Below are 11,959 nucleotides of genomic sequence, written 5' to 3'. Positions count from 1 at the left end.
AAGTGAACATACACGTGTAAATAAATTGCAATTGCAAGAACAAATAGTCGCTAGAAAACACAACATTAAAAAAAAAATATATTTGTAACGGAATTCTATCCCTAAAGTTCACGTAGCTAACGTAATTCCATTCTTAATTCCGTCTCTAATGTCATTAGTAATGGAAAAAATAGATTTAGAGACAAAAAATTTTTGTTTAAAAAATGATTTTTTTGTAGTGAAACCACACAAACTTGTAATTTTGCACCTTTTCATATATCAAAACAATACAAGCAAAACAAACAGCTGGCCTTTCACAACTCACAAGTATGCAATAACTAAACTAAGCAAAAAAGCAACGAACGGTACTCTAAAAACACTATCGCTAAATTTTTTTAGAAAAAACAAACAACATCAAACCCTACATACTGTATATCCAACGAACGTGTATGTATGAATTAAGGTTCTTCTGCAGGTGCAAGAACAGGCAGTGTCTTGTCCGAATGGCCATTGTTGCTGCTGTCGGCCTCATTATGAAGACGGTCCTCGCTCGGGACGATGTAATTCTGCTGCATCTTGTACTGATGCTTAACTGCAAAGCCTATGAACACGAAGAAGTTCAACACTCCAAGAATTGCCAGCAGCCAATAGAAGTTGTCTAAGTTCCCTTTGTTGAGGTTGCTCTTGAGCCACTTCCCTTTGGTCGCTTTGTCGACTAAAGAGACCAGAAGACTGCTCACGAAGAACCCCATGGAGAGCGTGCTCAGAAACAGGCCTGTGCTCATCGACTTCATCCTCTCGGGTGCCTCTCGGATGAAGAACTCCAGCTGGCCCACGTAAGCAAACGCTTCACCCGCCCCGACTAGGAAGAATTGTGGGACCAACCAGAATGCCGATACTCGGATGTTGTCGTCGAGATGCCGCTCCCGTCGCATTTTCTCAACTAGAGCCGCCGCCACCATGCCTGCGGGATTAATTTAGCGTATTTAGGGTGAAAGGTTTGGGATTCCAAAAAGTTACTTTTTATTATTTATTTTTTATGACGTGGAATCCGAAAATGCAAACTGATTCCAAAAAATTATTTTGAAATGTAGTAATTAGGATATAATTAGTTTTTTGAGTGAGTTATATATATTTTATTATACATAGTAGTTAGGTACCGAGTACGGAGAACACAAGTCCAATCCCAATGCGTTGGAGGCATGTGATCCCATGTGGCTTGTGCGTGATCTTCCGTGCAAGCGGCACGAAAACTCGCTCATTGAGAGAGGTGAAGAGAAGGATGGAGAAGAAGAGGAAGACGGAGAAAGTGCCCGCGGGGACCTCAAAGCTACCAATTCTGCGGTACATGAAGGTCGCTTGCTCGATGCTGAATGTATTCATTTGAGAGTAGACCGTCCAAAATAGGATACACGTCGACCATATCGGGAGAAGCTTTATTACCATCTTCACCTCCTCCACTTGTGTCACCGTTGAAACAATCCAACCGTTGCTTTCATTCTCCTTCTCCTTCTCCATCTCTTTATCCTCCAATATCGCCGCCTTGTCTAGACATCTATATAGGAAAAGTAACCAATATTACTTATTTATTGGATAACAACTATCTTGATCGCTTAGGTCAAATCAGTGTGATGCTAATAAATGTATATGACTTAACATTTTTATAACAAATATATATTTTATTATAACACAACATATGTTTTGTTATGATACACTAAATAATGAGCTATATGGTGTATATTTTTATTATATACACTGATTGAATCAAATTAGCACTACCAGATCCACACCCAAAGATAATATATCCTAATTAAGTCATTTTGTAATATTTTTAAGTGCGGCTTTATACTACGAATACTAGTCCTTGATCATCTATATTATTCAAAACATCTCATATTTTTTCATAGAACTTCAATATCTATGCCACATATATATATATACACATACTTGAAAGAGAAAAAAAAAAAAAAAAAACAAGAGAATTTAAACTATTATGCATGTAAATAGCAAAAATAATACCTTTGACTTACCTAAATTTTTCGGTATGAGGAACTTTGGCATTATAATACCCATTCAACATATCATCCCGAGGGGGATGTGCAAGACTTCTCTTCTTCCAAGCCAAGTAAACGACTCTCCAAATGACGGTTAACGGACTTCCTTGGGGCATTCGGAAGCGATACAACATTGTCCCAAAAAGAAAGACTGCGACAGCAATAAGCATTGTTCCAGCGGATATTCCATAGCCCCAGCCTCTCCCAACGTTGTCTTGTATGTACACCAAGATTGTCACGGCAAAGAGGGAGCCGAGGCTAATGCAAAAGTAGAACCTATTGAAGAAGAAGACCATGGCCTTCTCCTCTTTGGGGTTGGATGTGTCGAATTGGTCGGAGCCAAAGCCGGAGACGTTGGACTTGATCCCACCGCCCCCGAGCGCTATGGTGTATAGGGCAGTATAGAGGAGCATTAGTTGTTGTCCGGTCGCCGGAATGCAATCTTGCCGCCGCGAGTTTGGGCATAGAGGTGGCCTCATGCTTGGGAGGGTTGTGGCTAATGTCAAAAGTATCACCCCCTGAAATTTTGTATCATTCATATTTCAGATATATTCTTCCAAATTTAAAGTATATTCATATGATGGTTCAAATTTTTTTTAGTCTCGTAATTGGACATCTTTTTATTTTTTATTTTATTTTTTTAAATTTGAAATTTGAAATTTGAAATTTTATTTTTATTTTTATTTTTATATTTGTAATTTTTCATGTTTAAAAAAAATTAAATTAAAAAAAATCCACGTGGCGGACACGTGTCAGCCACATGGTGGTAACCTGGCCGACACGTTTTAAAAATTAAATTAAAAAAAATCCACGTGGCGGACACGTGTCAGCCACATGGTGGTAACCTGGCCGACACGTGTCCGTCAGCATGCCACACATGTAGCTACACAGACATTGAGGACTAAATTGTGAAAATTTTTCACTTAGAGAACTATTTTAAAACAACTTTTAGTTACAGAACTAAAATGATAAAAGGGTCCAATTGCGGACTAGGATCCAATTACAGAACTAAAAAATAGTTCACCTTTTTATATGAACAATTGTGTCGATAATATAAAAGTAATATTTTATATTGAATTATTAATTTTTTCTAAATTGATAAAGTGTATATATGTTATATATATTGTATTGATGTATATATAATATTTTTTTAATAATATGTATTGACAATTATGTTGTTGAAAAACATCAAGTTAACAAACTCAATATTTACTTTGGGATATAGTTTAATATTTATATCTCGAGTTATAATATAAAATTTAAATAGTATTCTATAAGTAAATGAGCCATATTCATAAATATTTTTTCACATTAAAGCCACACATAAGATAAATACTCCATCCTATCAGTTCCTATGTTTTTATCATTTTTGTACTTCAAACACAAAATATTTATTTTTTATTTTTAGTAAACATAAATATCACCCTATATTATAAATACTTTCAAGATTAATATTTATTTATATCAATATCATTCTATTAATTTACTCATCACCACAAAATAATCTTTACATACAAAAGATACAGTCAACAGAGTAATTTAATTTTATTTTTCTTTATCCTTATTTTCCTAATTTAAATTAGTAATCCTTATTGAAAAGTAAATATATATTTAACATATTTTTATTTAAAATATTACACATAAAACTATTTTACTTCAAAAATAAAAGAATATATAAAATAAACTATATAAGTAAAAAAACCTCTAATAAATTTAAAATATGTCAATTTAAAGTTTATAGAGTAATTTTTAGTTTATTGTAAAGAGTTTTTGGATGGGTTATCACTTATAGCATTTAACCTACTTGACAAGATCAACTTTTGATTAATCATTTAGCGGTGTGTATTCAATTAAAATTTTGTAGGATTCTATTCGACTTTTGAAATCTGTCCATATTCAATCTAGATTTTTAGAAGTTTTTTAAAATTTGGAAGTATTCAATTCAGACTTTTAAAAGTATTTTAAATTCCGGAGGTATTCAATCCAGACTTTTAAATTTTTTTAAAAATCCGATTGTATTCAACAATCCATAAACTTTAAAAGTCCGTGGATTTTATTGGATTTTAAAGGAAAGTTATGCATAAATTGTATAGTACAAAATCCCGCATGATAAGTAGAGATTTTGATGAATTCTTAAAATATATTACTACCTCCCGTCCCATGAGAATTCCATTTTTGTCCGTCCCAAAAAAGATACTATTTCCTAATTTAGTAATTTACTACTTATCTAACATAATTAATACCCTTACAACTTCCAATATATTACACAAATGTCATTACTTTTTTATTATTCAATCTAATAGGTGTATTTTTACATTTTCTACTATAAACCAATATAATACTAATATTAAAAAATGTACGTGTAAAAAGTAAATGTTACTCTTTTTGCGGGATTGAGATATTATTATTATTATTATTATTATAAGTGATAAATATTATGATAATAATTATGAATATTATTATAATGTCTTAATAATATAATAATAATTTCAAAAAATTAAAATATAATCCCAAATTATTAGTAATTTTTTTGAAAATATATATTTAATTAAAATTTTAAATTATTTTTTTATTTTTTATTTTTTATTTTTGCATAAAAAAGATATCCAAATAAATTTAATTGAAAAAAATATGGAGAGGATTTGAACATGAGTAGTTGCTTGACAAAAGGATATTATTCATCTCCAAAATCATTTTATCTCATCGCCATTTGTTAAAGTAATAATACATATACATATAATAAAATTATGTTAAAATTATAATATATTAAAACAAATTAATATATTTAATAATAATATAATAAAAATTAAAAAATTAATATATTAATGCTATAATTATTATACATCACTAATTATATATAATATATAATGGTGATGAAAATAAAAATAAGGAGAATAAGGATAAAAATAATGAATAATTTAATATATATTTTTAACTATATTACATTTTTATATTTTTATTTAATTATTTGAATATATTTTTTATCTACATTTTTTTTTCATATAAATTTATATAAATTAATAAAAAATTATTTACAATCCTATGAAAACTATACAAATTCATAAACAATTCAAATAAATTTATAAAAATCTATTTTAATCAATACATAAAATCCTTCCAACTCTCAAATATCTAAATCCACGTAAATCGATGGACTTTTTAAATTTTATCTAGCTTCCATAGTATACATATGCACTCATGTTATTGTGTGACAATTTGATATAATTAATATGCATCATCCTATAATCTCATTAGAACTTTACTAAAATGGATATATATATATATATATATATTTTGCAATATTGATATCTTAAAAACAAGCAAGTCCTCAAACTACAATGATCTTATATCATACATGCATAGGTTTTCTTCCCTTTGATTCTTTTTCCTTTTTCATTTTTCTAAATACATATATATTTATTTATTATTATTAATTTTTTTACTATGATTATACATATCACTAACAAATTTTTTTTCATTAGCATAAAAAATTAAGTCGGAATCAATTCCGAAACTATAAAAAAATATATAATATATATAAAATAAATTAAAATTTTTCTTTCTCGAAAACACTGAGACTATTTAATTTTGTTTCGAATTTTTCGAAGCTATATTAAATATATATTTTATTGTATTGAATAGTTTTGAAATTTCAAAATCTATTTTAAATAGTTTCAAAAATTCCGAATATTTATTAGTCTTGAAAATTTTGAATATTTATTAATTTCGGAATTTTCGAACCTATTTCAATTATTATTCGGAATTTCCAAACCTATTCTAAATTGTCACTGAAACTCCGAACTTTTACATTCTCAACAATTTTGAACTTATTTTAATTAGTCTCGAAAAATGTTGAACTTTTATTAGTCTCGGAACTTCCGAACCTATTTTAATTAATCTCGGAATTTTTTGAACCTATTCTAAATAATCTAAAAAATTCCATACTTTTACAATTTCGAAAATTTTTGAACCTATTTTAAATAGTCTTGAAAATTCTGAACTTTTATAGTCTAGAAAAATTCCGAACCTATTTTAATTAGTCTTGGAAAATTCTGAATCTTTATTAGTTTCGAAACTTCCGAACCTATTTTAATTATTCTTGAAATATTTTGAACCTATCAAATCATTAAAATTCACCGGCTACTATAAATTAATTAATTGTGATTTTGACTTTGATTTTATTTAGATATATATATAATTTATTTATTATGTAAAAAATATAGAAATAATAATTAATTAAGTTATTAAAATATAAAATAATTAAAATAATAAATTTATATAAGTAATTAAAATAAATTTTGAATTAAGAAAAATAAATTATAAAAAAAATTGATGTATTAGTTAGTAAGATAATTTTGATAAAATACTATAATTGCTTTGATTTTAAATTATATAAATATATTTTTTTAAAAAGAATATTTCAATTGTTTCAAAAATTTTAAGAGTATTCGCATTTTCAAAGCTATTTTGAGTAGTATCGAATTTTCAAACCTACAAAAGTCCGTTCGAAAATTCCTGAGACTACTCAAAATAGTTTCAAATTTCCGAACTATCCAAAACTACGACGAAATTTCTGTTACGGGTATCTATTCGAGACAATGTTCGAGGCTAAATAAAAATAACAAAGCATAAACACAAAAATAAATTAAAAAAAAACAAATTCATAAAGTGTATTTAGCCGTGGGATTGAAAATTGAGTTTAGAGTCGAGAATAGTAAATGTTTCACTTCAATAGATACTTGGTACGAAATAAATATATATATATCAATATAATATTTTAAATTAAACATAAATTTTGAACGTAATATAAAATATAAGAGTTGAATTTAATATTTTTTAAAAAATAATAAAATAATGTAACATGATGTATCAATCACAATCACTCATGTTCAATTTTATTTATTTATTTGGTTTTATATAATAATTTCAATTAATAGTGCTTGTATATTGGTATTTATAATTTTAAATATTTTTGTTGTGAAATATAGATAATTATAAAAGTATTATATATAATGATATTTGATATGTTTTGTTGACTTTTGAGTGTTTATTTTTAACTTTTATATATTGTTATATGTATATATTGTATATTATATTTTTAGGTAATATTTATGATAAATTGTATAGAAATAAAATATTAAGTGAATACATTTATAGCCACGTAACGACACCAAAGATTATTTCCATAAAAAGGAAAAAACATTATTCGAAATAAATATATATACATATATTTATATTTCACTCATAACACTTTGGAATGAATATATCCATTCCATCTTGATAGGTCATTTTCAATAACACTAGAACTTATATGAAACATCCTTAAGGCCAGTGGCACAACCACACTTTCTCGCAAGAGGGGGCTAATTTTTTAAAATTTCAAAAATATTATAAAATCTATTTATTGTCGAATAATTTCTAATTGTCATATTTTAAAAAATTTGAAGAATTACAAACCATAATGGCAACAATTATATATATATTTGTAATATTGTTTAAAATACATTATTTCACTTTTAGAAAAATCATCAAACATGTTTGATTGGAATTTTTTTTTAAAGATTTTTTATTATTCTTTACTTCCAAAAAATAAAAAAATCAATCAAAATTTTGTTTTTAATTTTTTATATTTTACTAAAAACATTTTAAAATATTGCATATAACACTTATTTGTATCATACCAAACAATTAAATTTAAAATTTTTACTATTTAAAAGTTAAGCCTAAAATTCAAACCTCAAAATAAATACATTTTATATAATTTTTTTAGCACTTCTTTTCTATTATTAATATTATTTTTAAAATTATATATAAATATAAATATAAATTTATATATATAATAAAAAATACACTAGGGGGTGGAGCTGCTTAAGCCAACAGTTGTGTATTATTATTATTACACTGTTCAACTTATCATAATTTTTAATTTTTACTAATTATTTCTAATATTTATATATGAAAAAAATAAATCAAATAAAAATAATATCAAATTCAAACTAACAAAAACGAACCAAAACACAAATAAATAAATGAGAAATTATATCAATATATATATATATATATATACACACAAGAGCAAACAAAGAGAGTTGAAGATATTAATTGTACCAAAGCCGTTATAGATGCAGAAAGCGCGACTGTCTTGTACCGTCCAAGTCGAGCATCGGCCACAAAGCCACCAAGGAGGCCGAGCAAGTTGAGAGTTCCCATGAAGTTGGTAACGATATTAGCAGATTTTGCAGATGAAAGATGCAAATCGCCTACTAAATATGTCACCAAATTCATCGATATGCCCATTACACATACTCTTTCGGATAACTCCGTACCTATACACATATTGTTAAAAGAACATTTATTAATTATTCGACATCTTTTCTCTTCTATCAAAACATGTAATAACTAGTTCTTTTTTTTATATATATATATAAAGAAGGGTTCCTACGTACTATCAGCCAGTTGAAAATAGTTCTAGCCAAAAAGATTAACATAAGACTAATACAATATGGCGACAGTACTATAAGTATGTCATTATTTTACAAAATACATTGCTACTACTTGAAAATTCTTGAGCTTAGTACGCACACAATCATAATAATTTAAGAAGTTAATATATTTAACCTATTGATAGTAGTTGATATATACTTTAGGAAATAATTATTCATTCGTCCCAATTGAATAGTCAAAAGAAATTTATAATCTATTTAAAAATAATAATATTATATTGATAGTAAAAAAATAAATCAACTATATTCTTAGATTTATTACACATGATAATTTCGTAAATATAAATTGGCTAGAAACCACACTGATTAAAAATAAAAAAATGAATTTTTAAGTAAGATAATGGTATATAAATAAAACTATTTAAGTGAGATATAATAAGTAATATTTAAAATATACATATATATATATTATTAAGATAAATTATGTAATACATGTATATATATATGTATGATTACCTAAGATAAGGCCGGCGGCCATCCATCCTCCGGTTCGAGACTTATCGACGGGTCTCCCATGGAAATCCACCAAAATCCCATCTTTTTGGGCATGGCTATCGACATGAACCTGGTAATTAAGTTTCAACACTACAGACATGATTACATATGCAAATTCATTATATATATATCTTTGCATTACAAGATAAGTGCAATATGCAAAAATAGCTCGATACTATTCATATAAGTTAACGTACGATCGAGTAACATTACCATTGAGAGGAGAGAGAGAGAGAGTAGAATTTAATCTTTGAAAAGAAGAAATTTGGAGTGACAAAGGTTGTCCGAATGAATGATTGAGAGGCATTAAAAAAGAAGAAAGGGTTTTTATAAGAAAACGAGAGAAGCCCATAACAATGATTGCCCTCCATACATTATTATACATACATATGCATATATATATAGCTGTTAGCTGTTGTATCTCAAATTCATGTGTGTTTTGGATGCATTCTTATGTGGTTGTAATGCATACAACAAGTGTCAACTGCCATTTCACTCATCATTATATTCTTATCTTCTTCGTATTATTCAATTTTTGTGGGAACAAATTTTGGGCATTTTCCATATTTTTCTTCTTCTTGTTCTTACGCCGAATAGTGCCAAACAAATATATATATATATATATATTAGAAATTTTGGGGAAAAATAATGAAATTGTTTTATTGATATCAAAATAAAGAGCCTATATATAGGCAATACAAAACAAACTCGATAGACTCAAGTCTAAGTAATCTAATATATAAATAAAATCAAATCTAGATATAAATCTACTAAATCTAAAATTGAATATCTAAAATATCTCAATATCCCCCATCAAACTCAAGTGGTATAATAGAAACCAACTTGAGTTTAATAAGAAATTTGAATATAAACACAAAAAGAAAACATAAATAAAATTAGCAGTTGACTCTCCACCCACCAGAGCAAAAAACGAGATGACTCTCTACCGGAGCCGAAAACGAGATGACTCCACCGGAGCCGAAAACGACATGACTCTACCGGAGCCGAAAACGAGATGACTCTACCGAAGCTTAAAATGACATGACTCCACCGGAGCAAAAAACGAGATGGTCGAAGACGACATGACTCCACTGGAGCCGAAAATGACATGACTCCACTGGAGCCGAAAACAACATAGATCGGAAATACCAAACAGATTACACGCAGGCAATAGACAAGCACGGACAGAAGGCAGATCGCAGACAAGTTTCAGATCGCACACATGCAATAAACAGATAGCAGATCGCAAACAGGTTTCAAATCGCATGCAAGAACAGACAAGCAGCGGATGACAGATCGCAGACGAGACAGATTTGCAGATAGACAGACTTGCAAATGCATGATCTCAAAATCACAAGACCTCCGGGTACAATCCATGTTGAATGTACCCGGAGAAACGCAGGTTAGTAGGCTATATCTACGCCATTAGAAAAATAGGCTCTAATACCATGTTAGAAATTTTGGAGGAAAATAATGAAATTGTCTTGTTGATCAACAAAATAAGGAGCTTATATATAGGCAATCGATAGACTCAAATCTAAGTAATCTAATCTATGAATAAGATCAAATATACATATAAATCTACTAAATCTAAGTCTGAATATCTAAAATATCTCAACAATATATATATCCGATCATGCAAATAAAATTCTTTATCATTTGTACACACCCAAATAATTAATTAAGCCAGCCCAATACAAACACAGCTCAGAATGGAGGTTCGCGATCCAGTATGCGGCCCATATCATCAACTGGGTCTGCCCCGCCTAGCCCATTGTTCAAGAAGACCTAGTGCAATTTATGGGTGGTCCAGCACAGGTGAGGAGATCCAATCAAAGATGGTGGAGAGGAGGTTGGAGTTGTTGGAGAAAAAAATGGGGATGAAGGTTTATCCAAATAATTCAAAAACAAAATAAATATCCAAAAGTAGAACCAGAGGAAGGGGAACGCCATTCACATCAATCATCTTCTTCTTTCTTTTTATTTTTTCTCTGCATTATTTTCTCTATATTTTTTCCAAATTTTTTACATCTTTATTTTCATTAATTCCAGTTTCTTTTTCAAGCTTCGTTCTTGTTTAATTTTACCTTCCTTTTACGTTAATTATTCAGATATTGTGAGATAGCCCAGATTCATTCTTGAGGAGGCCGGGGAACCCTTCGAATAAATCAATTCCGACAGGCTTTTCCAATTAAGCCGTCGGTGGCGATTTTTTACGACAATATATTGGCACGCCCAGTGGGACACCGACGTCTCGCGACTTTTACATGCAACTTCTGAAGAAAATTGATGCCGCCGACGACCGCAGAGATATTTAAAAACAAAGGAAACGTCGGTGATTCGTCATAGTGCCCTGTGCAACATATTGCTCCATGCGACGAGGCCTCCGCGGCTGCTGGAAGGCCGAACCAGATCATTAATCTTCCAGCCAGCGTCCTTCAGGAGTAGATTCGTGAGGAAATTCGGTCATCCATTCACTGATCCACCTTGGATCTATCTCACTACATTATCGATGTTCTGAAACCCGCCATTCAGAACGAGTTTGCGATGCTTCTGGAGAAAGAAACTCGAAAAAGTAAGCCCGGAAGGTCAATTCCAGCCAGCCAGAGATTTGGCCTCTCGTAGGCCTTACAACCAGCTTCGCAGCATATCCGACCTCCCAGATACTTAAGTATGGACATGTTACTCTGTTAGGTAGGGGTTTCGGATCTGGAGGACCTCCAATCATCATCCAGAAGGTCGGAGAATCTTAGGCATCGGCCGGACAGGCCTCTTTTGGGCCGCCTCCAACCAACGGATTTGGGATGACATTCGGGTTAGTTCCATCAATACCACATGGGCAAAATAATTCCCTATTTGCTGGAAATACTTTCAACACCCTAGTCATCACTCCAGGCCTTTGAAGAAACCTAATGGCCGGACAAGAGA

At 29.7% G+C, this 11,959-nt stretch overlaps 1 protein-coding gene across 1 annotated transcript; it reads right to left on the bottom strand.

Annotated features, from left to right (window-relative positions):
* Positions 1-230: 230 nt before the first annotated feature.
* LOC127257687 (protein NRT1/ PTR FAMILY 6.4) lies at positions 231-9,411 on the bottom strand. Its single transcript, XM_051284153.1, has 6 exons — positions 9,245-9,411; positions 8,993-9,101; positions 8,142-8,359; positions 2,010-2,551; positions 1,140-1,534; positions 231-943 (listed from the first exon to the last, which is right to left on the bottom strand). Exons 1-6 carry the CDS (start codon positions 9,245-9,247, stop codon positions 438-440), a joined length of 1,773 nt encoding a protein of 590 aa, XP_051140110.1. The 5' UTR covers positions 9,248-9,411; the 3' UTR covers positions 231-437.
* Positions 9,412-11,959: the final 2,548 nt, after the last annotated feature.

The sequence above is a fragment of the Andrographis paniculata genome, unplaced genomic scaffold (assembly GCF_009805555.1).
Source record: "Andrographis paniculata isolate CXL003 unplaced genomic scaffold, ASM980555v1 Contig58END, whole genome shotgun sequence".
In the NCBI taxonomy this organism is placed as follows: domain Eukaryota; kingdom Viridiplantae; phylum Streptophyta; class Magnoliopsida; order Lamiales; family Acanthaceae; genus Andrographis; species Andrographis paniculata.
This window is presented reverse-complemented; position numbering and strand designations above follow the sequence as displayed.

Bases quoted from the DNA above. Each gene is read 5' to 3' on its own strand.
- LOC127257687 (XM_051284153.1), bottom strand. The intron at 2,552-8,141 runs GTACAATTAATA...ACAAAATTTCAG, and splicing joins CTGCATCTATAACGGCTTTG to GGGGTGATACTTTTGACATT. The intron at 944-1,139 runs GTACCTAACTAC...TTAATCCCGCAG, and splicing joins ACTTGTGTTCTCCGTACTCG to GCATGGTGGCGGCGGCTCTA.